The following is a 27,418-nucleotide window of genomic DNA, read 5'->3' on the forward strand; positions in this document are numbered from 1 at the left end:
CAAGGGTATTTTCATGTTCAGTATTGGGGGGGGGGGGGAGCACCGGCGCCTAATAGAGTACCGGCACCTCTTTTGGCCCACTTAAAGCACTGACTGTGTACTGCGGTAAAGTGCTTACATGTCTGCATTTTACAGCAGCTCACTGCGCCTCCTGGCTGTGTTGCAATGTGAATGGGGCGCAAGGAAAACAATTGTTTTTATGTGGCCTAGCAGTGACTGGTATTTATCCAGTGCGGACAAACACCAGTCACCAGAATATGTGTGAATGAGCCCTTAAGGTTCCCGGGTTTCTCACTGCTTCTGACGATTACTTCTCATTGAAGATATTGCAACTACTGCAAGAATTCCAGCAGCAGCAATAGCCGCACCTCCAGCTGCATACATCACTGCGTTATCCACCTGTAAGAACAGCAACATAAAGGCTTTATAAATCCTATATATTATTACAAAAGAATCTACAGTATGTCTTATTGTGATTCTACAAAAACATAAAAGCCCAGCTCCAGACATTTTTTGTTGTTTTGGATTAAGCGGGAAGATTCTTATCACTATAAACAGAAACAGGCAGCACTCCAAAAGCAGTGCATCTTTTTTACTGCATAAACTATGTTTTGTTACTAAACTCTCAGTAGACATTTTGAGATCTACTACTTTTGGAGTGCTAGCCATATTTGTTTACAGTTTTACATGGTGTCTCTATTGGCCAGGTACCACTTATTAGGTTTGAACGATTCAGTTCGCATGCGCCGCGCTTTATAAGTTTCATTCATTCATTCAAGATGTGGTATGGATTTTTTTGCCAGGTTTTTATTGCTATATGTGACCCCATAAGGGGCGTATTCCCTCACTTCCTGTTCTTTCTGGCACCCATTAACTGGACAGGAAGTAAGGGGAAAGATCCTAAATTATAACTCAAGTTATTAAAGCAGAGGTTCACCCAAATAACATTTATATAAGACCAAATTCTTTATACTACCAGCATGTACAGTCGGCCCTTTTTTTTTTTTTTTTTATGCTGTACATACCTTATAATCTATATTTGCAATACCGACTAGGAGCCGTGTAGAGCTGACTGCGCAGGCGCCGTATAGAGCCGGCTCGCAGCTTTACCTGTTCGGCTCCTTTCGGAAACTCAGTGACGCGCCTACGCAATACGGGGGACGGGGCCTTATCCGCCGGGGGGAACATTTTCTGATAAACATCAATCATCTGGGCGAACGCCCAGATTACATTGCGGCTCAGCTTGGAGAAGTACCCGGAAGCGGGATTGCAAATATAGATTATAAGGTATGTACAGACTAAAAAAAAAAAAAAAAAGTGCCGACTGTACATGCTGGTAGTATAAAGAATTTGGCCTTATATAAATGTTATTTGGGTGAACCTCCGCTTTAAAATGTAAATGAGGTTCTAGACCTTTCTCACCCTCCTAAAACCTTGTTTTAATTGTTGTTGGTGTACCCCTGGGGTAAATTTACCGCTCTAATCTTTCTTACTGACATGACCCATTAAATAGAAAGAAGTGACGAGAAAATTACACAGACATCAAATTTGACAAAGGCTCTCCACTGTAGCGGAGTTCCACCCAAAAATGAAACTTCCACTTATCCGGTCCCCCCTCCGGTGTTACATTTGGCACCTTTCAGGGGGAGGGGGGAACAGATACCTGAGACAGGTATTTGCTCCCACTTCCGGCGATATTTTGCCACAGAATCTGTGGTGACCTACGCCTAGGGTTGCCACCTCATCCCTTTAAACCCGAACACATATTAATTACACAGGTTCTGTGGCTGATTAAGGTGGTAATTAAACTCACTTGGTGCCTTTCCTGCATTAAATTAGACTCAGAACCTGTGTAATTCATGTGTGTTTGGGTTTAAAGGGATGAGGTGGCAACCCTACCTACGCCTAGGGTGCCCACATGTCCCAGATTGCCCGGGACTGTCCCGCAATTGACAGGTCTGTCCTGGGTTCCGGCCACCTTCATTCTGGGACAATACAATGTCCCGGAATGAAATAGAGGACACAGCCACCGCCTACTAACTAATAACTACATTTCCGGAACTGGTTGCTAGTGCCAGAGCTGCCTGGCATCTTGCAACCAGTTACAATTTACTCTCAGACAGTGAGGCCGGGAGTGAGGCCTGCGCCTAGTGCAGCACACACCTCGGCACCTCCTCCTTCTCTGGCACCCAGCAGCAAGCAGCAGGGACTGGTGTGATCTTCACTCTCCAGATAGTGATGCCACTCCTTTCCTTCTACAGTGGGGATCGAAAGTTTGGGCACCCCAGGTAAAAACTTGTATTAATGTGCATAACGAAGCCAAGGAAAGATGGAAAAATCTCCAAAAGGCATCAAATTACAGATTAGACCTTCTTATAATATGTCAAAAAAAGTTTGATTTTTTTTCCATCATTTACACTTTCAAGATTACTTTCCTGATTCCCTTACTTTTTTTGGGGGGCGGAACTCTGCTTTAAAGCCTAAGTGTGGATTAAAAAAAAAAAACAGCACAACGGAGATAACTTACAGTCAATAGTATGTGTCCCTTGTGCCAATTGCTCTTCTGTTAGTAGAAATCCTCCTACATTAGGGTGACCAGACATCCCCGGTTTGCGGGGACAGTCCCTGTATTGAGGACACTGTCCCCTGACCAAGTCTGTCCCTGGTTTTGTCCCCGGATTGGATTTAAACAGGGGCTGGGGCAATTTCAAAGACAGTCAGTGGAGAATAGAAAAAAAATCTGAATTACACACCCGCCGCTCCTACTAGCTTGGGGGGGGGGGTTATTTTTTTCCATTATCTGTGCCCCTTTCTGATGATCATGCGTTGGTCGGAGTGGAGGGTGCATGCCCATTCAGCTTCGCTCGCATTGTTCTTCTGCCTTGGCTCAAGCCCCAGCCTGCTGCCTGCCTATCTCCTTTCCCTGGCGGTATGATCTTCCTCCACTCCCCACCCAGTAGTAGCCGGGGCCCAGAGAGTGTAAAATTTAAAATATGGCATATCCAAATGCCAGCAGATGGAGCTTTAAGCCTAGAACACAAGGGCCGAATGTCGGGAGGCATCAGGGCAGTTCACTAGAAGCCAGTCAACATTCGGCCCGTGTGTACTGCAGCTGGTCCAACAGAATCCAGCTTTTCGGGCAGCTTCTGTCGAAGGGGCATGACTAAAAAAGACTGAAAGCCAATGGCTGAAAGCGCTGACCAGAGTGTTCAGGCGAGTGGGGGGGTCGTTTCCCTGTCAGAACACAATAGCCCAACACATCATCACATGGTTACTTGTCAGGGAAGAAACCTGAGAAGAACTGGCAAATATGCAAATATCCAATATGGCCACGCTAATCCGCGCATGCGCATTAGCAACCTGCGCGCAACAGGGACGGCTAACGTGCATACGCAAACCGTGCTAAGTTCCAGTGTTTTGCTGGCCTATATAAGGATTCCAATTGCTCTCATAAGTTGCTATATTATCGTCAGCTTTGTATCCTGTGTTTCTGTGTTACTTGCTTCTGTTCGACTACCTGTTACCGACTCGGCTTACCCTGACCTGCTCTGTCTTCTTTCCTGGGTCTGAACCCGGCTTGTTTTACAGACCTGCTCTTGCCTGTTCCAGATTGACTTCCTGTGTTTGACCCCGGCTTGATCACAACTACACCTCCTGCCTCTGACTGGCTTCCTGTGTTTGACCCCCGGCCTTGCTTCTGACATTTTCTCTGCTTTTCCACCTGTTAAGAGCCGGCAGTACCCCCAGAGAATCATTGGCTGTGACCACCTTCTCTGCTCCTGGGTGTCTGCTTCTAGAACCATCAGACAGATTCACCGGCAGGCAACCTGTGCATTTCTGGGCATAGCACCCTCTGTCTCCAACTCCAGGGGTACTCTGTACTCAGCCGCTAGGGGAGCCCTCTCGTCACCTCAGCCTCCAGCCTGGTACCTGACATTAGTACAGCAGCTCCTCCTAAGCTGTCAAGTTTTTTTTTTACCAGACTGATATTACCTTTGCTGCAGGAGATCACTATATAACTAACACATGCAGGGCTGGTGCAAGGAATTTTGACACCCTAAACAAAACCTAATTTTGCCGCCTCACACATAGCTCTGCCCCTGACTCCACTCCCTTTGCCCTGCCCATGTGACAGGAGCTATACAGAAAGCCTCGGCTCTGTTTTCTCTAGTTCCAGCCCTGTTCTTCACACTGATGCTCGGGGATGGCGAGTCAAGACCCCCAAAATCAGAGCTTGCCAACCCACAACCCCAGGTGGCGAACCACATCAGTGGGCCAGCAGTTGGGCACCTCTGCTGTAAGGATTGCATTGTGTGTAAGTCAGAGCTGGCTGTACTGGGATGATCACCAGAGAGTCTCTGAGAGAGACAGACAGGTCGGTCCCTGATGATCATAGAAGTGCGCAGCCGCAGGGGATGTTTGCTTCTGTTCTGTTGAGAGATTTGGGACATGTGCTCCAAGCTCCAGTGCCTCTAATTACGCTATCAGTCAGACGGAGCGGCTGCCTGAGACTGAGTAAGTTACATGATGCAGCCTGAAGAGCATGCAGACGCGGAGGAAAACCAGTGGCTAGGTGCCCTAGGCAGCTACCTAGTTTGCCTAGTGGTAGCGCCGGCCCTGAACTCACGTAATTCATCCCACCTACCTTTTCCCTTCCTACCTGCTCTGTACAGATCAGTATAAAATTTCAGTTAGAAAGAGACAGCCTAAATTGAGTTTTGTAAAATAAGTACTTTTTAATAAATCAAATGGTAAAAAGATTATAGACAGTTAGACACCATTTTAAAATACCGTATTTTCCAGCGTATAAGATGACTTTTTAACCCCTTAAAATCTTCTTAAAAGTCGGGGGTCGTCTTATACGCCGGTAACCTAACATCCCTTACCTTATCCTAAGACATGCAGAATCGCGGCCGTCCATTTTTCAAAGCCGCGCCTCCTACTTCTTCTGTTCCGTGATAGGCAGAACACTCAGCTTCCCAGGAGGCACTGTGTTTAGTGTCCGCCTATCACGGAGGCCCTCTCGTCCTCAAGACACAGTCAGGCATGTCATAAGGGAACAGCGAATCTGGCATGTAATGGGACACAGTGAGTCTGGCATGTAATGGGGCACAGTGAGTCTGGCATGTAATGGGGCACAGTGAGTCTGGCATGTAATGGGGCACAGTGAGTCATGTAGTGGCACAGTCTGGCATGTAATGGTGGCACCGTGAGTCTGGCATGTAATGGCACAGTGAGGCATGTAATGGGGCACAGTGAGTCTGGCATGTAATGGGGCATAGTGAGTCTGGCATGTAATGGGGCATAGTGAGTCTGGCATGTAATGGGGCACAGTGACTCTGGCATGTAATGGGGCACAGTGACTCTGGCATGTAATGGGGCACAGTGAGGCATGTAGTGGCACACTCTGGCATGTAGTGGCACAGTCTGGCATGACTAGTAGGAAGGGGGTAGTCTTATACGGCGAGTATATCCCAAAACCAACATTTCAGCTGGAAAATTAGGGGGTCGTCTTATACGCCGGCAAATACGGTATACAAATTTTAAGCAAAAATAAATAAAATTGACCCAAGCCATTATAATTTCCTTTCATTTTGTAGAGGATTGCTAAAACTATACATGGCTAAGCTGGTGGTCGAACAGCATGTTTTTTTTTCCATTATGTTACAGTTCCAGCATGTTTTCATTTTATTGTAATATTCATATACTTCTTTTATAAAGAGTTTTGGGAATTGTGCAATTACACAAATTTGTTGCTATATTATAGCATCATAAAAATGAACTGAAGAGCCCAACGGAATACAACTCTGCTGAGGGCTTTATACATAATAGCACTATGAACTATGAACAGTAATAATGTCTAGTTGTCGGTGATTCATACAGTACCTGATCACATAATTGTTTGCCGTATCTCAGATGAGTTGCAAAGTGCTCACAGTTGGCACTAGTGACGCTATAGTCCTTCCTCTTCCCAACTTCTTGCAATGCTGCGTTGACAATTTTTCGAGCTGGATAAGGTGAACATTTGCTGTCATACTTGTTATTCACATTATAGTTGCATCCATCGGCGACAGACTCCAAACGTTCCTTTCGCACCACAGCTGTTCCTTCTAAAGCAGAAGAGAAGTTGGACCAACCCTCCTGATCTGAGTAGAAGGGGTAAAATATGTACATAAGTGGTGGATAAGACAGAGCTACCGTGTTTCCCCGAAAATAAGCCCGGGTCTTATATTAATTATGCCAACAAAAGACACAGTAGGGCTTATTTTCGGGGTAGGTATTACCATGTAATGTACTGTCTTCTCACCCCCCTCTCCCTCCCTGCCTGTCAGGAATCCCCAGTGTGAACTGAGTTAAAATGCTTGTAAAATCCTATAATCCACTCTATTACAGTATTATATAATGTACAATATGTGCGTCTCTGTAATATAATTGTGCCAAATACATTTGTTATAGCGCCGCTATGCACTTCTGTTACCTGCCGGAGCTCTCTTCCCCGCAATTATATTACAGAAACAAACACATTGTACATTATAAATTACTGTAATAGAGTGGATTATAGGATTTTACAAGCATTTTTAACTAGGGCTTATTTTCGTGGTAGGGCTTATATTGCAGCCCTCCTGGAAAATAACACTAGGTCTTATTTTCAGGGTAGGTCTTATATTTGGGGAAACAGGGTAGTAAGTTTAGCACTTATGTACCTACAGCAGTAAATGTATGTCTGATCTAGGACAGTGCAGAAATACCGTAATTACTTTAACCTCTCGTATGGTACAGTATTTCAGGAAAGTACTGTACTGATAAAAGCTAGATTGACAAAGGAATATACAGTATATTCATACCTCCCAACTTTCTGAGATGAGAAAGAGGGACATCTATTAGGAAAAAGCACGTGGGTAAAGGACACCTCTGTTACATGGAACACGAATACACAAAAAATGATTGGTTAAACTCAAGGAGCCGGATTCAGATAGGTTAGCGGATCTTTAGATCCGCTAACCTATCTGATTTACGATCCGCCGCCGCAAGTTTTTGAGGCGAGTGCTTAATTCAGAAAGCACTTTCCTCAAAACTTGCGGTGGCGTATCGTAAATCCCCCGCGGAATTCAAATTCCGCGGCTAGGGGGAGTGTACTATTTAAATCAGGCGCGTCCCCGCGCCGATCCAACATCGAATGCGCCGTCCGCAAATTTTCCCAGCATGCATTGCTCCAAATGACGTCGCAAGGACGTCATTGGTTTCGACGTTAACGTAAATTACGTCCGGCCGTATTCGTGAACGACTTACGCAAACGACGTAAAAAATTCAAAACTCGGTGCGGGAACGACGGCCATACTTAACATAGGATACAGGGGTAACTTTCCGCCGGAAAAAGCCAAACGCAAACAACGTAAAAAAAAAAAACGACAGGCGGTCGTTTGTTTCTGAATCGGCGTAAATGCTCATTTACATATTTGACGCGTAAAAGACACGGAAGCGCCACCTAGCGGCCGGCCTGGAATTGCAGCCTAAGATCCGACGGTGTAAGTCACTTACACCTGTTGGATCTTAGGGATATCTATGCGTAACCTGATTCTATGAATCAGTCGCATAGATACGACCGGCCGGCCTTGGAGATACGACGGCGTATCAGGAGATGCGCCGTCGTATCTCCTATCTGAATCCGGCCCAAGAAGTGCTTTTTGGTCACTATAAGTCTTTTATATTGCCTTTCAAATGTACAAATGCAACAATTTAGAAACCAGGCTGGTTTATTGTGGAATAAAAATTAGAGTGTACAGTGCAAGCTACGACCAATGTTTCAACCTGGAGGCCCAGTAGTCCATCTCTCCTTATTTCGAAGGGTGAATCATATTGTGTATGTAGCGCCCCCTTACTTTCAGTATGGGCACTACGCTAAAGTTAGTGGGGAATGGGAGAGTTATTTTGCTCCCATTCACAATTATCTGGATTTTGGGCTGCTGTCATTCCTGAACTGTCCTGTAGGTCAGTCTGCGCTCCAGGGGTGCTGTTCCCACCCCTGGGCAACAGGTGGCGCTAGAGGGGTTCTGGCAGAGCCACTTTTCCCCAGCAGCCAATTAGAGGAGTTTGAATAAGTGGTTGCTCCAGAGCTTACTAAATGAGGTAAGGCTTCACTTTGCAAAGAATACCCAATCACATGCAAGGGAAAACCACTTCAGTACCAGGCAACTAACCCCCCCCCCCCCCCCCCCCCCGCCCAGGCCAATTTTTCAGCTTTCAGCGCTGTCGCACTTTGAATGACAATTGCGCGGTCATGCAACACTGTACCTAAACAACATTTTTAGCATTTTCGTTACACAATGAAGCTATTTATTTATTCACAGACCATTAGTAATTGCTATGAAGGAAACAATAAAATGGCGAGGAGAAAAATATTGGAGGTGCCAATACTGACTTGGTTTTAAAGGTGCAAGCTGCAAGGTTGTCATCATTTGTTAATTCTTATTGCTATACAGGACCCTATTCCTATTGGGGACATTTTGCCTCATTACTTCTACCTTTGACAGCAGGAAAGATATCAGAGGAATGTCAAAGAGGCTAGAGGGGACTAAAAGACTCCCCCCATGGAACTGTAGGGACCATCTAAAACAGTGTTCCCCAACCCCCGGGCCGCGGACCGGTACCGGTCCATGGATCAAACGGTACCGGGCCGCATGAGGAACTTTAAATAATTTCACTGTGGCGGCCGAGGCGCAGAGCATTGCCCTCCCGAGCCCGCCCATTGTGTGACAATAGCGAATGAAAATTCTCTATTGTTACACTGATCCTCCTGGCCAATCAGGGATCGGACATAATACAAGCTGGCGTCATCTCTCAGCGCTACGCAGAGGCGCGCCGCTGTCCCGCCCTAACATACGGGGCTGCAAGGCTACGCTACACAGCGTCGCAGCCGCCCGATGAGAGCAGAGCGAGAATTACGTCATCTCTCCGCCCTCCCCCTCTATGCATTCCCGCAAGCGAACGGCTCCCCTCACATTCCCGCCCTGAGACTAAGTACAGTGGGCACTGCGGAGGGACATGCATATTGTTTTATACTGGGACATTTATTATTATTTTTTTATACTGGGACATTTAATATTTTTTTTTATTATGGGACATTAAATGTTCCAGTATAAAAAAATGATTAAAATGTCCCAGTATAAAAAAAACGATGAAATCATTTTTTTATACTGGGACATTTAATCATTTTTTTTATACTGGGACATTTAATCTTTTTTATACTGGGACATTTAATCTTTTTTATACTGGGACATTTAATCTTTTTTATACTGGGACATTTAATAATATTTTTACACTGGGACCTTTAGGGCCGGTTCACACTGCACCAATGTCAGAGTTCGGATGTAATTTGCACCACACTGCAGTGCACATCACATGCGATCTCTGTGCGATGCGATTTCAGCCATAAAAATTGTATGGCTGAATTCACATCAAACTCGCACAGGACCCTTTTTTTTCGTAGCAGAAACGGATCGCATGGGTGTTCACACCCATGCGATCCGATTCCTGTCCGAGTTTGCAGATCGCACTGCGATATGCGAACTGATTTGGGGGGGGGTGTTAACTTTTAAATGACACTCCCAGCAGTTCGCATAGGGCAATTTGAACTGCCGCAAATCATGTGATGCGGGAACCCGCAATGAATTTGCAGGGTCCCAGCACTAACCGCTAACGCAACACATCGCGATTCCTCCTACCGGGCCTTGGAAAAATATTCTTCCACAAACCGGTCCTTGGTGCCAAAAAGGTTGGGGACCACTGATCTAGAAGGTTCATTATCACTTCCCCCACTTTTTTTCTCTCTCCACAGGTAATTGAAGAATTTTGGAATAGTTTGGTTGAAAAGGAGGTGTCACTTGCAGTTCCATGCTTATCAAAGACAGTAAGATAGATAGTAATGATAACCAGAGAGGTCCCAACATAAAATGAAGAAAGAACTCTTCAATAGGGACTGTAAAAAAACAAAACAAAAAAAAAACATGATAACGTCTCTCTCTAGTCCCACCCTTCAAATCTTAGAAAAAAAAAGTTTTGGCTGGAATAAGTTTTAAAAAGTAACACACTTACAAACAAATGTATGAGAAAAATACTGTTTAGAACATTCATATATTAAAAAGTAAGAGACCAGATCTGTATATTCATGTATTCTCACCTGTTAAGTGTACAATATATTCATTTCCAACATACACACCCCAATGCTGATAGGCTACTCGATGAAATTCAATCAAATCACCAGGCTTTGGTTTAGGGCCCTTTGAAAAAGTTGAAGCATGTTAGACCGTATTAAATCATAGAGGTATGTAATATTAGGCAAAAAATAAATAAAACATCCTTGACCTTTGTATGGTTTCATGCTATACCACCTATTTTAATTATGCATTAGCAGGGGAGAAGCAATAGCTGCCAGACCTCGCAGATGATCTGATTCCGAAGGAGTTTTCCTTGATTTCAACTGTTCATAAAAACTAAAAATAACAAACATGTCATACTTACCTCCACTGTGCAGTTAGTTTTGCACAGAGTGGCCCCGATCCTCCTGTTCTGGGGTCCCACTGCGGCTCTCTTGGCTCCTCTCCGCAATAGATATCCCCTCCTGGAAGCTCTCTCCCGAGGGCGTTACCTTATGGGCGTGGTCCCGTATAATATACTCGGCGTTCATAGTCGCAGATTGTATGACTCGGCCCTGCCCTCCGGGTCATTGGACTTGATTGACAGCAGTGGGAGCCAATGGCTGCGCTGTTATCAATCTATCCAATGAAAAGCAGAGAGGCAGTGGAAAAAACGGGACGCGGGATCGCGCCCACGAAAATTCGAGGCTCAGGTAAGTAAAACGGGGAGGCTGGGGGGCCAATCTTAGAAGAAAACCTGTTAGAGTTTGCAAAAGACTTGACACTGGGCAGAGGTTCACCTTCCAGCAGGACAATCAATGGTCTCCAAACTGCGGCCCTTTGCTTGCCTTTATCTGGCCTTAGGGACACTATTTTATCCATTGGCACCAACAATGGTGCAAAATTCCTGTCGCCGATACCAACAGTGGGGCACTATTCCTCCCATTGAGAAGTGGCGGTGCGTCCATAAATAGATAGATTCCTGCATTGCAGGAATCTATCTATGGTCGCTGCCACCCCCTTTTCGGGCGCCGGTGCCTGAATTAGAGCAGCAGGGTATTTTTTGGAAGCACCTGATTAGAGCCTAACACTGAACCACCTCTCAGCCAATCAGGTGCTCGGGTCTGTTACCTGTCACCTGATTGGCTGAAACGACAGGCGTTGTGATTGGACGCTGCCTGTCAGGCATCCAACCATAGCAGATAACAGGAAGAGAGGACAGGAGAAGACATCGAGGAGCGTGGAGGACACAGCCGCAGTGACCCGCTGCCCCACCGAGACAGGTAAGTGCCGGGCAGGCAGAGGATGCACAGTGGCAGCATTTGATGGGCACAGTAGCGGCAATTGGTGGGCACAGTAGCAGCAGTTGATTGGCACACTGGCGGCAGTTGATGGGCATAGTAGCAGCAATTGATGGGCACACTGGCAGCAATTGATGGGCACAGTGTCAGCAATTGATGGGCACACTGGCAGCAATTGATGGGCACAGTATCAGCAATTGATGGGTACAGTAGCTGCATTTAATGGCACAGTGGCAGCAAATTATGGGTACAGTGGCTGAGTTTGATGGCACAGTGGTAGCAATTGATGGCACAGTGGCTGCGTTTTAAGAGGAACAGTGGCTGCGTTTGATGGGCACAGTGGTAGCAATTGATGGCACAGTGGCTGCGTTTTAAGAGGAACAGTGGCTGCGTTTGATGGGCACAGTGGCCACATTTGATGGGCACAGTGGCCACATTTGATGGGCACAGTAACTGCGTTTGACAGGCACAGTGGCTGCAATTGATGGGGGTTTTTTTTTCAGTTTGTTTGCGCCCCCCCCAAAAAAAATTTAGCACCAGTCACCACTGCCATTGAGACCAAGGATGGGGCACATTTCCTTCCATTGTCACCAAAGATAGGGCACTATTCCTTCCATTGACACCAATGATGGAGCACAATCACTTCCATTGTCACCAACAATGGGGCATATTTTCTTCCATTGATATCAACAATGGACCACTATTCCTTCCACTGACACCGCCGAAAGAGCATAATTCTTCCCACTGACACCAATGATGGGGCAGAATTCCCTCCATTGATACCAACAATGGGGCACTATTCCACTTCCACTGACACCAAAGATATGGCATTGTTTACTCCCACTGGATGCCAGGACATTTTTTACTTCCACTGGCCCTTGTCCAGCCCCCTTGAAGTCTGAAGGACAGCAAAGTGGCCCTTTGTTTAGAAAGTTTGGAGACCCCTGGTTTAGATCAAAGCATATTTATGTGTTAGAATGGCCCAGTCAAAGTCCAGACCTAAATCCAATTGAGAATCTGTGGCAAGACTTGAAAATTGCTATTTATAGACGCTCTCCATCCAATCTGACAGAGCTTGAGCTATTTTGCAAAGAAGAATGGGCAAAAGTGTCACTAGATGTGCAAAGCTGGTGGAGACATCCCCAAAAAGACTTCCAGCTGTAATTGTAGCGAAAGGTGGTTCTACAAAGTATTGAGGGGGGGCTGAATACAAATGCACCCCACACTTCACAGTTATGTGCCACTATGTGTTGGTCTATCACATAAAATCCCAATAAAATACATTTACGTTTTTGGTTGTAACAAGACAAAATTTGGAAAATTTCAAGGGGTGTGAATACTTTTTCAAGGCACTGTATCATAAAAACACTGTGCAGCTGTGTAAAATGTTTGTAGCACTACCCCCAAAGGAGCTGCTGGTTTGATTTGGGTGGCACGGTACCTCTGTATCTCTGCCGTCTAGGGTACTGGGTGAGAGCTGTAATAAAGTCAATGTCCATACGACAGGTGTCTTTTCTGTGCTTTTATTACCCAACGGGGTAGAAACGGTAAATAGTAGAAAGGTGAAGGGATAGAAGGAATTGAAGACACCAGCCTCGTGCTCTGTATCCCCCAGACAGGTTCTCTATCGATCGGCTTCCTCCCACGGGACGGACAGCCCAGGACCACTTGCAGATTGCAGACTCAGTCTACCTACTTAGTCTACACCTGCTATAAAAGTAGCCAGGTGCTACATAATTTTTTTTTGTCTTACCTGTAGGCCATTTGGCAACCCCCCCCCCCAAAAAAAATAGGCCTGACTAGGGCGTGAAAACCATTGGACACTCTCTCCCAGCATTATGCCTCGTGCACACAACCGTTTTTCTGGGCAGGGAAAAAAACTTTGTTTTTCCCGACGGGATTCCTCTCAAGCCTGCCTTGCATACACATGTTCAGGCCAAATACCGCTCGTCCAAAGCACGGTGACGTACACCACGTACGACAGGACTATAAAGGGGAAGTTCCATTCAAACGGCGCCACCCTTTGGGCTACTTTTGTTGATCCTCGTGTTAATAAAATTTTGGTGAGAGACGATTCGCGCTTTTCAGTCTTCGTGCTTTTCAGTCCGTTACAGCGTGACGAATGTGCGATCTCCATTCCGAACGCTAGTTTTACCAGAATTTTATCATACTTAATTCTGAGCATGCACGTTTTTTTTCCCCACAGGAATGCATTCACACGACAGGTTTTCCTGACGGGAAAAAGTCCCCCGGGAATACCAGTGGGAAAAAAGAAAACATGTTCTCTTTTTTTCTCTCGAAGTTTTCCCTAGCAAACACACGGCCGGGATTCCCGGCCAAAAGCTCCCATAGCAGTTTTCCTGCCGGGAAAACCGGTCGTGTGTACGAGACATTACAGAAGTAAAAAACAATGGTTTTCCCATCCTAGCAAAAAGCCAGGACATGGGGGTTGCTAACTAAGAGTTTTTCGCTCAGGCTTCCATGGGGAGGGGGGCAAATGGCCTACAGGTGTGACTATAAAATTCATGAAAATTTTATAAAGCTTTATATAGCTGCACAGCTTTTTAATACCTACTGGAACATGTTGACTGCATTGGCTATTTTCTATAAAAGGTGAACTTAGCTTTTAGAGCAATGACTCATGTGAGTATAATCAACTCTCCTTGAGATGTATATATTATAGACTAAGTGGGTTTTTCATAGCCTTGGGCCTTGTACACACGACCGGATTTGTCCGCTGGAACTGATCCGCGGATAAATCCCAGCGGACAGATCCCAGCGGACAGATCCGGTCGTGTGTACGGGGCCTAGGTGTTTTATGAGGCATTGAGAAAATTACATGGCAGCCTACATGAGATCTTGTGGTATAAGGGACTCTTCAATGGGATTTATTGTTGCTCTCATTTGGTTACCAATGTATTTGAATAGTCATCTCCTAGTTAAAAATAGGTTTATGATATTTACGTTAACAATAGATAGCATTTCTTGGTTGAAGACATGCAAATCCCCAGTAAGCTTGCCACTTTTAATTGTGCGTTCTAGTGCACAAGCGTTCATTCATTAATAAAAGACTGAAATAAAGCATCTTACAATGCTCTATATATACTTTTTTTGTCCCTTATTTTTTCCTTTGTTTCCCTCTCTCTCTCTCTCAAGGATATACTGTATAATGGATATTAGCAGTGTCAAATTCAACCACGTACATTTAACATTGCATATTTTTCACCTCGGTGCCCTTCCTGTGTTACCCTAAGGCTCTGAAGACATTGACTTTTTTAGACTCAAATTGCATATTTCAAATTTTTTAACACTAGTTTAAAAAGCTTTGGCTTCAGGAAACATTTTAAAAGCATTTTCAACGCTTTCCTGGAGTCCGTTTAGCTCAATCTGGAAGTGCTGAATACAGAACCTATTGGTAAAGCTTGAGCAAGCTTTGTTAACGCCTGCCGAAACCCGTTAAAAGATTATTCATTTTTTGTAATTACCTTTAGCTAAGAGAAACAAATGATGCCTTTGCTGACTACTAGGGATGAGCCGAACACCACCCGGTTCGGTACGCACCAAAACTTGCGAACAGACAAAAAGTTTGTGCGAACATTCAAACACCATTAAAGTCTAGGGGACACGAACGTGAAAAATAAAAAGTGCTAATTTTAAAGGCTTATATGCAAGTTATTGCAAAATTGTTTGGGGACCCGGGTCTTGCCCCAGGGGACATGTATCAATGCAAAACAATGTTTTTAAAACGGTCGTTTTTTGGATGAGCAGTGATTTTACGAATTCGTAAAGAGAAACAATAACATTGAAAAATACTAATTTAACCACTTGAGAAATGCGATATACGTCGGCAGAATAGCACGGCTGGGCACAGGCACGTACAGGTACGTTGCCCTTTAACCACTTCAGCCCCGGACCATTTTGCTAGTCAATGACTGGGCCGCTTTATGCGATTCGGCACTGCGTCGCTTTAACTGACAATTGCGTGGTCGTGCGACGTGCCTCCCAAACAAAATTGGCGTCCTTTTTTCCCACAAATAGAGCTTTCTTTTGGTGGTATTTGATCACCTCTGCGGTTTTTATTTTTTGCGCTATAAACAAAAATAGAGCGACAATTAAAAAAAAAAAATGAATATTTTTTACATTTTGCTATAATAAATATCCCCCAAAAATATATAAAACAAATATTTTTTTCCTCAGTTTAGGCCGATACGTATTCTTCTACATATTTTTCGTAAAAAAAATTGCAATAAGCGTTTATTGATTGATTTGCGCAAAAGTTATAGCGTATACAAAATAGGGGATCGTTTTATGTCATTTTTATTAATATTTTTTTTTTACTAGTAATGGCGGCGATCAGTGATTTTTATCGGTACTGCGACCTTATGGCGGACACTTTGAACACTTTTGACACATTTTTGGGACCATTGGCATTTTTATAGCGATCAGTGCTATAAAATGCATTGATTATTGTAAAAATGCCACTGGCAGGGAAGGGGTTAACACTAGGGGGCTAGGAAGGGGTTAATTATGTTCCCTAGGTGTGTTCTAACTAAAGGGGGGGGTGGGACTGACTAGGGGAAATGACAGATCGCTGTTCATACATTGTATGAACAGTCATTTCTCCCCCTGACAGCTCCCGGTTCTTGCTCTGTAACGAGTGATCGCTCCCGCCTGGCACGCGCGTCGGCACCAGGGGAGAGAGCAGGGGCAACTTGCGCGCCTACGCGCCCCTAATGGCTGAAATGCGAGATGACGTAATATTACGTCGTTTCGCGCAGCCGAGCCGACCTGCCGCCGAAAAACTGCGGCGGCTGGTCGGCTAGTGGTTAAGTGCCCAGCCGTGGGTAGCGCGCGTGACCGAGTCACAGGAGCTGAAGAACGGGGAGAGGTGAGTGTAAACAAACCTTCCCCGTTCTTCTCTGTGGCATAGGGAACGACGATCAGTGATGTCACACATCCAGCCACGCCCCCCCTATAGTAAGAAACACAAATCATGGCACACTTAACCCCTTTAGCGCCCCCCTAATGGTTAACCCCATTCACTGCCATTGTCATTTTCACAGTAATCAGTGCATTTTTATATCACTTTTCGCTGTGAAAATGACAATGGTCCCAAAAATTTGTCAAAAGTGTCTGATGTGTCCTCCATAATGTCGCAGTCACGAAAAAAAATCACTGATTGCCGCCATTACTAGTAAAAATATTAATAAAAATGCAGGTAACCCTCTTGGGAGAGCACTTCCCAGAGGGGGTTATTAGAAGCGGGAAGGAGCCGAGACAGCCGCCGAGGGAGCCCAGAAGACGAGGATTGGGCCACTCTGTGCAAAACGAGCTGCACAGTGGAGGTAATATGACATGTTTGTTATTTAAAAACAAAAATTTTACCCCTTCACTTTAAGCCCCGGAAAGGATTTACTGACCAAGCCCTTTTTTGTGATACAGTACTGCGTTGTTTAACTGATAATTGCGCAGTCGCCGACGTGCGATGTTGTACCCAAACAAAATTGACGTCCTTTTTTGCCCACAAACAGAGCTTTCTATTGGTGGTATTTGATCACCTCTTTGGTTATTATTTTTTGCGCTATAAAAAAAAAGGGCAATTTTGAAAAAAAAGCAATATTTTTTACTTTTTGCTATAATAAGTATTCCAAAAAAAATAGATAAAAAAAATATGTCTTCCTTAGTTTAGGCCAATATGTATTCTTCTACATATTTTTGGTATAAAAAAAAAACGCAATAAGCGTATATTGATTGGTTTGAGCAAAAGTTATCGCGTCTACAAAATAGGGGATAGATTTATGGTATTTTTTATTTAATTTTTTTATTTGTAATGGTGGCGATCTGCGATTTGTATCGTGACTGCGACATTGCAGCGGACAGATCGGACACTTTTGACACTATTTTGGGACCATAGACATTTATACAGAGATCAGTGCTATGAAAATAATTTTAACTGTCACAATGCAAGTTGCTATTCGTCTGTTAATTTTTTTTAAGGGTTCTCTGAGGTATAAAGACTGAGAAAGGCTGTTCAAGAGCCTACACAATCATAGGGTAATCATATTTAATAGCAGACATAGTAAAGTATTCAATTCCGTAACAAGGGTTTCTTTGTCACAAATATGCTGAGAATAACAGAAAATATCAGAGGAAACTGATACTTACTATCAAAGGCATGTCTAGTGTCTTCCGTTAGCTTTGTGTTTGCTCAGAACGATCTGTCAACAGAAGGTCAGAGGATATATGATGGTATCAAGCGTCTACAAAAACTTTCACAGTTATACATTTGCTCTATTTTTTTCATGACTTATTTTGGTAGAATACAGCCCTCACAGTTAATTCTTGTGCTTAAAGTGGTTGTAAACCTTTGTTTTTGTTTTTTTTTAAATAACAATAAAAACTTGCCTATACTTACCTGCTCTGTGCAATCGTTTTGCACAGAGCAGCCCCCATCCTCTTCTTCTGGGGTCCAGGCCACACCTCTTCATCGGGTGCCCCCATGCTTTCCCTGGGGGCACCCATGTATACTTGCTCCTAAGTCTCGCTGCTGCATCCATTGACACAGACAGCAGGACTCACAGGTAGAGGGAGAAGAACAGGGAGAAGAAGCAGAAGGAGAAGACACGGAGCTACAACTGGCGACATTCTTAATTTTTAATAAAGGATTTTTTCAAAAACTGTCTCTTGTTTTGTGTATGAATGAATGAATGAATGAAAAACTTATAAAGCGCGGCGCATGCGAACTGAATCGCTTCTGGGCGCTAGTTGTTCGTGTCTCATGACATCAAAAGAGCAGAGTTTTGATCTGTCTTCTGAAAGTCAGGTGGTTTTCCTCCAACCGAATGCTGGTTGGTAAAGCGTTCCATAGTCTAGGACCCTGAAAAGCAAACCTTCTTTCTCCTTTGGACTTGTATTTGGTTTTTGGTACCCTGACCAGATTTTGGTCGGTGGATCGCAGAACGCGATTCGAATTGTGAGGTTCTATCTTGTCGCAAAGATATTGCGGAGCCTTCCCATGGATGCACTTATGTGTCAGGCACTACACTTTTTTTTGGGGTGAATGGGTAGGGGTATTATGTACCCCATACTTATTCACATGGGGGGGGCCGGGAGAGGCCCTTGTCCCCACCAACATGGCGACAAGGTGCTCTGGTGTGGGGGACCCAAAGCTCCCACCCCCCTATGTTGAGGGCATGTAGCCTGATATGATCCAGGAGGGTGGGGGCTCTCTCTCGACACTTCCTTTCCTGACCTGCTGGGCAGCATGCTCGGATAAGGGTCTGGTATGGATTTTGAGGGGGAGCATGCAGTTTTTTTTTAAATTGTGGCGTGGGGGTTCTCCTTAAAATCCATACCAGACTGAAGGGTCTGGAATGGTCTTGGGGGGACTCCACGCTGTGTCTTTTATGTTGGTGTGGGGTTCCCCCTCAAGATCAATACCAGACTGAAAGGGCATGGTATGGATTTGGGGGACCCCTATTTTGGAGTAGAGTTTCCCCTCAAGATCCTCAAAACACAATGCCACAAATCAGATCAGTTAAGATGATGAGCCGACTTGGATGCCACTTTCATTGGGCTGAAATAATGCCCAAGTCGGACCAAAGTAGTGCAGGGAGAATTTTCAAAGTTGGATCTGACACAAGTGGCACTAGTTAAGACAGCTCTCATAGGGAACTATTGATTTTGACATGTCATGTGACTTGTGCTCTGGAAGTCGGATCGCATGTCGGACCAGTGTGAACCGGCCCTTAGTCATGTTTATATGAATGGATATCATTGTAAAATGCCTTGTCATGCAACTGTAATGTCCAAAGTTGCATCACAAGTCGCACAAGTGTGAATGGAGCCTAAAGCTTAAGTTTCGTCAATTTTTTTCTTTTACTTCCTACCAATGCAACATTTTACTTGCCAGCTGATGGCTGCTGCTTTAGTTGATCTAAATACAGAATCTTCTGAACACCATCTACCTTTGCAGTGGTAATCTTCCATGCACAACTGAAGGACCTGTGATAAGCACTCATCAAGAGTGTTGACTATACCCACCCTTTCCACTTTCCCCCCTTCCCATTCATAAGAGTCATACTTCAAAGAAAAAAGCAATTTATGAATAGAGGAGGCAGACCTTTCATTTATCTGCACATCCTCTATTCACGGATCCTTTTTCCTTCACTGAGGCTATAGTATGGCTTCCATGAATGGAGGAGGTGGGCAGAAAGGCAGGTATAGTGGGAAGATTTGATTAGTGTCTGTCACAGGTCCTTCGGCTCTTTTAAGCTTCTGGTGCTGGAGGGGAGAGGATTTTCAGAGGATTTGGATTTCAACTAAAGCCACAGCCGTCAGGGCAAGGGACATTTTGCAATGATAGTAAGTACTGTCCCTCGTGCAAATTTAAAAAATAAATAAGCCCTCTGATGTGGCCCGCGACCTCCTGCTCTGGGACGGAATAGAATAAGATACGGTCACCTCTAAGAAGTGGAAGCTATAAACTGACTTGTGTCCTACCTCCAATCTGATCCACAGGTGCATGTGCAGACTGGACACGGACCTGCCATCTGCCCGTTCCGCTCACTGTGGGCCGCGACCGGTTACCAAGTCGCTTAAGTGGCCCTCGCTCTTCAAAAGGTTGGGCACCCCTGCCTTAGATGCAGGGCTGGACTGGGACAAAAATTTTGCCCTGGACTTTATCCAGACTGGCCCACTTTGATAGGTCTCTCCTATGGCGGCCGGACAACTCCCGCCCCCCCCCCTTCCCAGCCACCCAAGCCTCCTCTCCCCCTTCACTAGCCACTAGCCATTCTACTCTATTAGTAAAACGGCTGGTACTTTTATAGGCAGTACCAGTGGGGAAGCTAGACATTATTTCACCCGGGCAAAGAATCAGTTCGGTGCCCCCCCCATGGGACAAGATTAGGCAGAAGTTAGATACTCCCAGGCCATAGCTGTTGAGTCAGCTGTCTGTCCCCTCCCCCATGCTCCTTATGGTCCCCCCATGCTCCTCTGTCATCCCCCCTTCTCCTCTGGTCCTCCCCCTGCTTCTCTGCCCCCCCCCCCCAGGTGAGCACTGCGGGGGGGAGAGGAGGTGAGCGCTGCAGGGAGGGAGAGACAGAGGAGCGGAGGGGGGCGGCGGTCCGCTGTCACTGAAGCCGGCCCACTAAGCCATCGGCCCACCGGGAAACTCCCTGTAGTCCCAATGGCCAGTCCATCCCTGCTTAGATGGAAGCCCCTGCAAAGGTTCTCGTCCACCCCCTCCAGGGGCGACATCTCTCCCGGGGGTTACGTCTGTGTATCGCAGCTCCGGCGCTGTGATTGGCCAGGGCCGCAATGACGTCACTCCCGCGCATGTGCGCAGAAGCCACCGGTAGCGGCACATGGACTGAAGCAACGACACATAGGTGCCATTGCTTCAGTTTGTCCCAATGTGCATGTGCCTATGACATCGGCACATGCAGGGAGTCCAAGGGAGTCCGAGAGCGGGTGGATGGCAGCCCACTCTACTCTATAGAGCCTACTGTACTTTTTTTAGCAGATTGGATTGGCAGTAGGCGTATGTAAACGGACACAAGTCCATTTACATCTGCCACTCCTTAAATGTAAATGGAGGGTCTGACTGACCATGTGAAAGGGGCTTAAGGCTGCTTTCAAACTGATGCACTGTTTACCCGCACCGGGGGTGCAGCACAGTTCACCTGTGGCTTTCCTGCAGGTTAGCTGCACTTAGCCATAGACTACTATTATAAAACGTAAACGTATCTTTAATAACAGTATTCTATTCCATCCCAGAGCAGGATATTGCGGGCCACATCAGAGGGCTCCGCGGGCCACATGTGGTACCATTCATATCTGTGCGACTTCAAGTCGCCCCGACTTCAATGTAGTCCCTGTACTACTTTGGTCCGACTTTGATGCGAGTTGAGGTCCATAGACCTCAAGTTTACACAGGCATTCCATGAAATTGTGGCAAAATCGTGCGACTTTCAAGTCGCAGAAGTGTGAAAGGGGCCTAAGTCTTTTTTTTTTTATCACTACTATTGCTTTAGATTGGCTTTTGGAATTTACAACTGCAGCAATTTAGATATTGGAAACCCCTTTTTTGATAGATAAACAGTTTATTTTATATACAACTATATAGATCAGACCAAAATGAGGAACAAATAAGGAAAGAGGGTCAGGGAGACTTTGTTCCAAATCAGGGACATTTGGGAGGTATGATTATATATGATTATATATGATATATGATTATATATGTATCTGTACCTGAAAGTCTGCTCACTCCAGGGAGCTTTTGTAGCTGCTACCTATTCCCAGCTTACACAACGCATTGCACTGTTCCTAGGTAACCGATTTTGTCATGAAGGGTTTTAGGGTGTGGGCTAATGTAAATGATTAGTTCAGGAAAAACAGCCTGTAAACCAAAAAGCTGCGACATCAACAGGATGGGGAAAGGCTGTTTGTCTCTAACTTGGCATGCTGCAGGACCTGACCAATGACAGAATATACATGTAACTAAAACTCATACTATTGTTGTTTTATTTTCCTAAAGCATACTTCAAATGCAATTTCACCTTGAATAATCAGGCCCTGCATTGGTCAATAACATAACTGTAAGAGCCACACTTTACAAAAGTTGAATTCTATTATAAACGTTCAGTAAAATGTAAGTTTATTGAACGATCCATCTAATATGGCTTGGGGGGGTTACTATTTACAGTAAAACCTTGCTGGTAGGGTCACCCCTGGCCCCATTTGCTCCTCATCTTTTTGACTGTCTGCTATTTCTCCCGGACAGTCCCAGGCAACGGGAGCCATGCCAGGCTGCTGATCACCGTCAAATAGCTGCTTGTAGGCAATCTCGAGCTCCCATTCCTGCTCAACCAGGAACTCCGAATCCTCCAGGTCACATGCCTCTTCGGGGAGGTCCAGCACCTCATCTCTGAAGTCCATGATGTATTCCAGCCGCCACTCCTCATCGCTCCCAAAGTCTGGGTCTCCGTACATTTTTTGATGGAGCAGCCCCCCGCCGCCGTAGCCAATGCCTTCTGTCGGGCTGCCATCTGCTGTACCTGGCCAAAGTTGAGCCGCGAACCACTGGAAGGCTCTGTAGCTGGCGTCCAGCTTCATCTCCTCCTGGACCAATCTTCCAAGCTCTGTCTTCCATTCATCTCGCGGTCGTTCCCTCAGGAACACCTCTCGCGCACAGTACTGCGTCCAGTACATCTCTGATGAGGAGGGAAGGATCTTCCCCTGATGGTGCCGCTCATGGCTTAGCGCCTCATGCCAGAGTTGCCGGCGGATCACATCCTCTCAGCCGAGCATGGTGCGCTCCGTCGCTGGTCCCTGATGTTGCTTCCGCATGCCTTGCAGCCTCCTCCTTGCAGCCTCCTCACGAACTCCGCTCTCATGCTGCATAGCTGGTCATTCATTGTGGTGGTTTGGAGAGCCCCAGTAACTGGAGAGCAAATCCCACTGCTGCCACCAATGTAACGAGACCCTTGCTCGCTCGCTTCCGCTCCCCCGACACTCCTCTGCTACTATTGAGTCAGCTTGCAGATCGCAACGTCTGATGGTTCGGTCATCCAAGGCTCCGGGATCCGAACTACAGCTAGGTGCCGTTTGGAATCCATTAGAACAAACACCAGGCAGGCTGTATGTAAGTTCAAACTGGAAAACCTTTATTGGAAGCACACAACACACTTTTATACAGAATTTGGAACATCCCGCCCCCAACAACCGCTTTCCTATTGGTCAATTGTAAAGTACATGTAGTTCTCCTTCAGGTCCTCTTAGCCATGCAAATGAGGACTTGAAAATGAGTCAGCAGGGATTGGTCTGATAGCTTGATTAGAAGGACTGCTATGTGTAATGAGACAGAAGCCCCAGGGGGCAATCAATGTACACAATAGCCATACACAGAACAATGGAGCCGTCTGGAGCCTTAAGACAGAGCAGAAGACCCCCCACTGTGTAACAGTGGAGGAACACTTTCGCATTTCACATTTCAAGGAGGAACACTTCCGCATTCCAAGGTCCATGACACTTGTATTGTGAGTATCTTGGTCTGCTAGTGTTTTGCAAGAAAGCACATTTAGTGAGGTCTTGCAATACGAGTAGCAACAAGCAGCGCCATCTAAGTGTAGTATGATCACAGTTTTAATGTAAAAAAAGTGGAATGGCATTTACAATGTTAAAAATAATATCCAGCGTTAATGAGTCTGGTGCTCATCTGCGTAAAGCTGCTGGTGTATATGTGGCCAGAGGTCTGGAAGCACTGGTGGCTCCCATCGCTTCCTGGAGAACTCGGAGAGACTCCCAGCTTGGTAGGACAGGTGTAGAACGCGTTCAGAGCACTCAGAAGAAACGTCAACACATCTCCACAGTGCCTTTGACTTCTCCAGGAAGCGCTGGGATCCACCAGTGCCCCCGGACCTCTGGCCATGTATACACCAGTAGCTTTACATGGATGAGCACCAGACTCCTTAACGCTGGATATTGTTTTTAACATTGTGAGTGTCATTCCACTTTTTTTACATTAAAACTGTGATCATACTACAGTACACTTGAATGGCGCTGCTCTTTTTGTTCTCTGTGTCATCTAATAAGGACTTTTTAACATGAACAATAACAATGAACCAATAACCTGTGTTTTTTGTGCCTCTAAAGCCTCGTACACACTATCGGATTATCCGACGGGAATTGTGTGAGGACAGGTTGTTGTTGGAAAATCCGACCGTTTGTACGCTCCAATGACAATTGTTGTCGGATTTTCTGTGAACAAATGTTGGATAGCATGCTTTAAAATTGTCCGCCAACAAATGTGTGTTGTTGGATTATCCGAGCGTATGTACAAACGTCCTTCGGACAAAACTCCAAAGTACAAATGCATGCTCAAAAGCAATGCTCACCATAACACACCATTAGCAGAAGTTGCCCAAAGGGTGGCACTAAAGAGCTGAAAAATCACGTAGTTACGTGTTAGTTGGCCGACAATTCTTTACCGTTTAAATGCAATACAAGTTCCTGGCCAACGCCCTTCGGACAAAAGTCCTATGCTTTGTCCGTGGAAAATCCGATCGTGTGTACGAGGCTTTAGTGGAGCAATATGGTTACAAGAGGGTTGTGAAACAAATCATCTAAGTTTCCATTATTTCTTATGGGGAAGTTTGCTTTGATATACGAGTGCTTTGGATTATAAACACATTTCCGGAACAAATTATGCTCGAAATCCAAGGTTTTACTGTACTAACATTGCATTGCCTCTTACCAGACACTGATATCAGAATCGTTTGTAAAACAATATTATGTCCTGTACATTTTATTTTTTTACACAGTCAAGATTCATTGAAAATAAAAGCGGGGTGCAGAAACAATGACATATTCATATAAGGCTCATTCTTGGTTATCGGAATTACAACTTGTGATATTGCAATACAAATACAATTACAATGCCATGAAAAGATTATAAATAGAAATAGGGAAAACCAAGGGTTTCAAATTTCTGCACATTTCCGAACCGTTTTAGATCCGTTTCCTGATCCTTTCCACATGAAATATATTTCACCTGTGACTCCCAGTATAAGAAGCATCTGAGAGGGCTTTCTGGTTAGTCCAAAGATTTGTATCTATATGGCCCCATACACACGAGAGGATTTATCCGCAGATACGGTCCAGCGGACCGTTTCCACGGATAAATCCTCTCAAAGATTTCCGCTGATTTCGATGGGATGGAGTGTACACACCATCGCATTGAAATCCGCGCGGAAATCCTCTGCCGATGACGTGTCGCGCCGTCGCCGCGATTATGACACGGCGACGGGCGCGACGCTGTCATATAAGGAATTCCACACATGCGTCAATTCATTACGACGCGTGCGGGGAATCCCTTTGGACGAATGGATCCGGTAAGTCTGTACAGACGAGCGGATCCATCCGTTGGAATGGATTCCAGCAGATGGATTTGTTGTGCAGCACAGCAAATATCCGATCTGCTGGAATCCATCCCAGAGGAGATTTCTCCGCAGAAACAGATCCGCTGGCGTGTACACACCATAGGATTCTATCGTGTGTACGGGGCCTATGACTTCAAAAGGTAGACCCAGAAGATACAGATTTAACCCATAACACTTACCGTATTTGCCGGCGTATAAGGCGACCAGGCGTATAAGACGACCCCCTAATTTTACAATTTTTTATGATTTTTTGGCCTCTACTAACCGTATAAGACGACCCCCATTCCGATGCTTCATATTTCTTTCTTCTGGAGCCATATTCTTCTTCATTCTTGCTGGAGATGGAGCCAATCACAGCGAGCGATGTATTCTATTAATGAATACAAAGCCTGCTTGGATTGGCAGAGGCTGTAACATCATCAGCCCACGCCTCTCTGACTCTCAAAGCCAATCCGAGCAGCCTACTGTATGTAGGCACTCGGATTGGCAGAGGTTGTTACCCCAATCCGAGCAGGCTCTGTATTAATTTGAATACATCGCTCACCGGGATTGGCTAAGCGGTATATACTGTATGTAGCCAAAGCTACATACAGTATTACCGCACATCCAGCAGGCATCCGAGCAGCTGACCCGGTGTATAAGACGACCCCTGCTTTTTGGCCATTTTTTTTAAGTGTAAAAGGTAGTCTTATACGCCAGCAAATACAGTATGTTCTCTGTCAGTGCTTAGAAATAAATTTGTAAACTATAGCAAAAGCCATAACAACTATATATACCTAGAGAAAAGAGGATCCGAGTGATTCTAGAACAATACGTACCTCATCCCAAAGGCAATTAGTAGAGGTAGAGGAGGAAAGTGGGATTGTAGCGGTGCTGAGACAGTGTAATTCAACAAAAAAGATAGTTATTATATAAAAAATATACATTTTTATTAAGCTAACATGCACATATAAATTGTACAAAAAAAGGGGTGGTCCCAGTTTAATCACCTGGTCCCAGTTTAAACCGGCAAAACATGTAGGGATGGGACAATCTTCTGTGACCACTACCTCGTATACATTTGGAAACACCAGCGACCCATAAACTCCAATGTCTGCTCCAATATTATGTGCATGTTATCTTAAATAAAAATATATATTTTTTAAATATAATAACTATCTTTTGTTGAATTACACTGTCTCAGCACCGCTACAATCCTACTTTCCTCCGCTACCTTTACCTATATATACCTATTTATTTTCTATGTTCCAGTGAAGTGACATCAGAAGTATTCTCTTTTTTCATGTTGCATGTGCTAACCTAAAACCAACACAGTTAATTGTTAATAAAATAATGTAAAAAGAGCCGTTGTTGGAGAGCTTACCTGCTCAGCTGCTTAGTCTCTAGCAATGTGAAAGTCATACATGTCCTGCATCATATTATATGTGCATTTTAGTTTCATTTTCAATTCTTCATTTCAAGATAGCCAAATACATATCTACATTCCAAAGTCTAAAAATTCACATAGCATTCTGGACACATAATCCACAAAGTAAATAGATTGCTTTGGAAAAGAAAAGAAGCTCAATTTAAGGCTGGGTTAACACCTATGCGAATTGGATGTGGATTTCCCAGCATCCAGTTCGCATAGCAGGAGAATGTGATGGGCTCGCTATGGAGCTGGTTTACATATCTCCAGGGCGGCTGCGAAGCGCACTGCACAGAAACGAAAGAAGCTGTGCGTCTTTATCTCCGTTTCAGGGCCGAATTCAGGCAAAGATTTGGCCCCGATTTGTTTCTGAACCAGAGAATGGGGACGCACAGCGTTCCTGTGCGATCCAGTATCAAGGCCCAAATGTTTCATATATTGCAGTTAACCAATAAATGTTTTTATTTATTTATTTTTTAGGTATTTTTATTTTATTTTTTACCTGGTTATCTGTCCTGTAACACACATCAGGGGGCATTCAATAAAGCTGCTGCTCCACTTATCTGTATAAATGAGAAATACGATGAAGCTTAACCAGTGGAAATGCAATACCAATGCTTTCAATCACATCCC

General features: G+C 45.0%; 1 protein-coding gene across 1 annotated transcript; it reads right to left on the bottom strand.

Moving 5' to 3' along the window:
- Positions 1-131: 131 nt before the first annotated feature.
- Positions 132-26,798, bottom strand: LOC120917619 (phospholipase A and acyltransferase 2-like). The gene is made up of 5 exons (XM_040329058.1): positions 26,741-26,798; positions 17,600-17,652; positions 10,178-10,277; positions 5,887-6,146; positions 132-399 (listed from the first exon to the last, which is right to left on the bottom strand). Exons 2-5 carry the CDS (start codon positions 17,609-17,611, stop codon positions 292-294), a joined length of 480 nt encoding a protein of 159 aa, XP_040184992.1. The 5' UTR covers positions 17,612-17,652; positions 26,741-26,798; the 3' UTR covers positions 132-291.
- Between the last annotated feature and the right edge of the window lie 620 nt (positions 26,799-27,418).

This window comes from Rana temporaria, chromosome 11 (assembly GCF_905171775.1).
Source record: "Rana temporaria chromosome 11, aRanTem1.1, whole genome shotgun sequence".
NCBI lineage: Eukaryota > Metazoa > Chordata > Amphibia > Anura > Ranidae > Rana > Rana temporaria.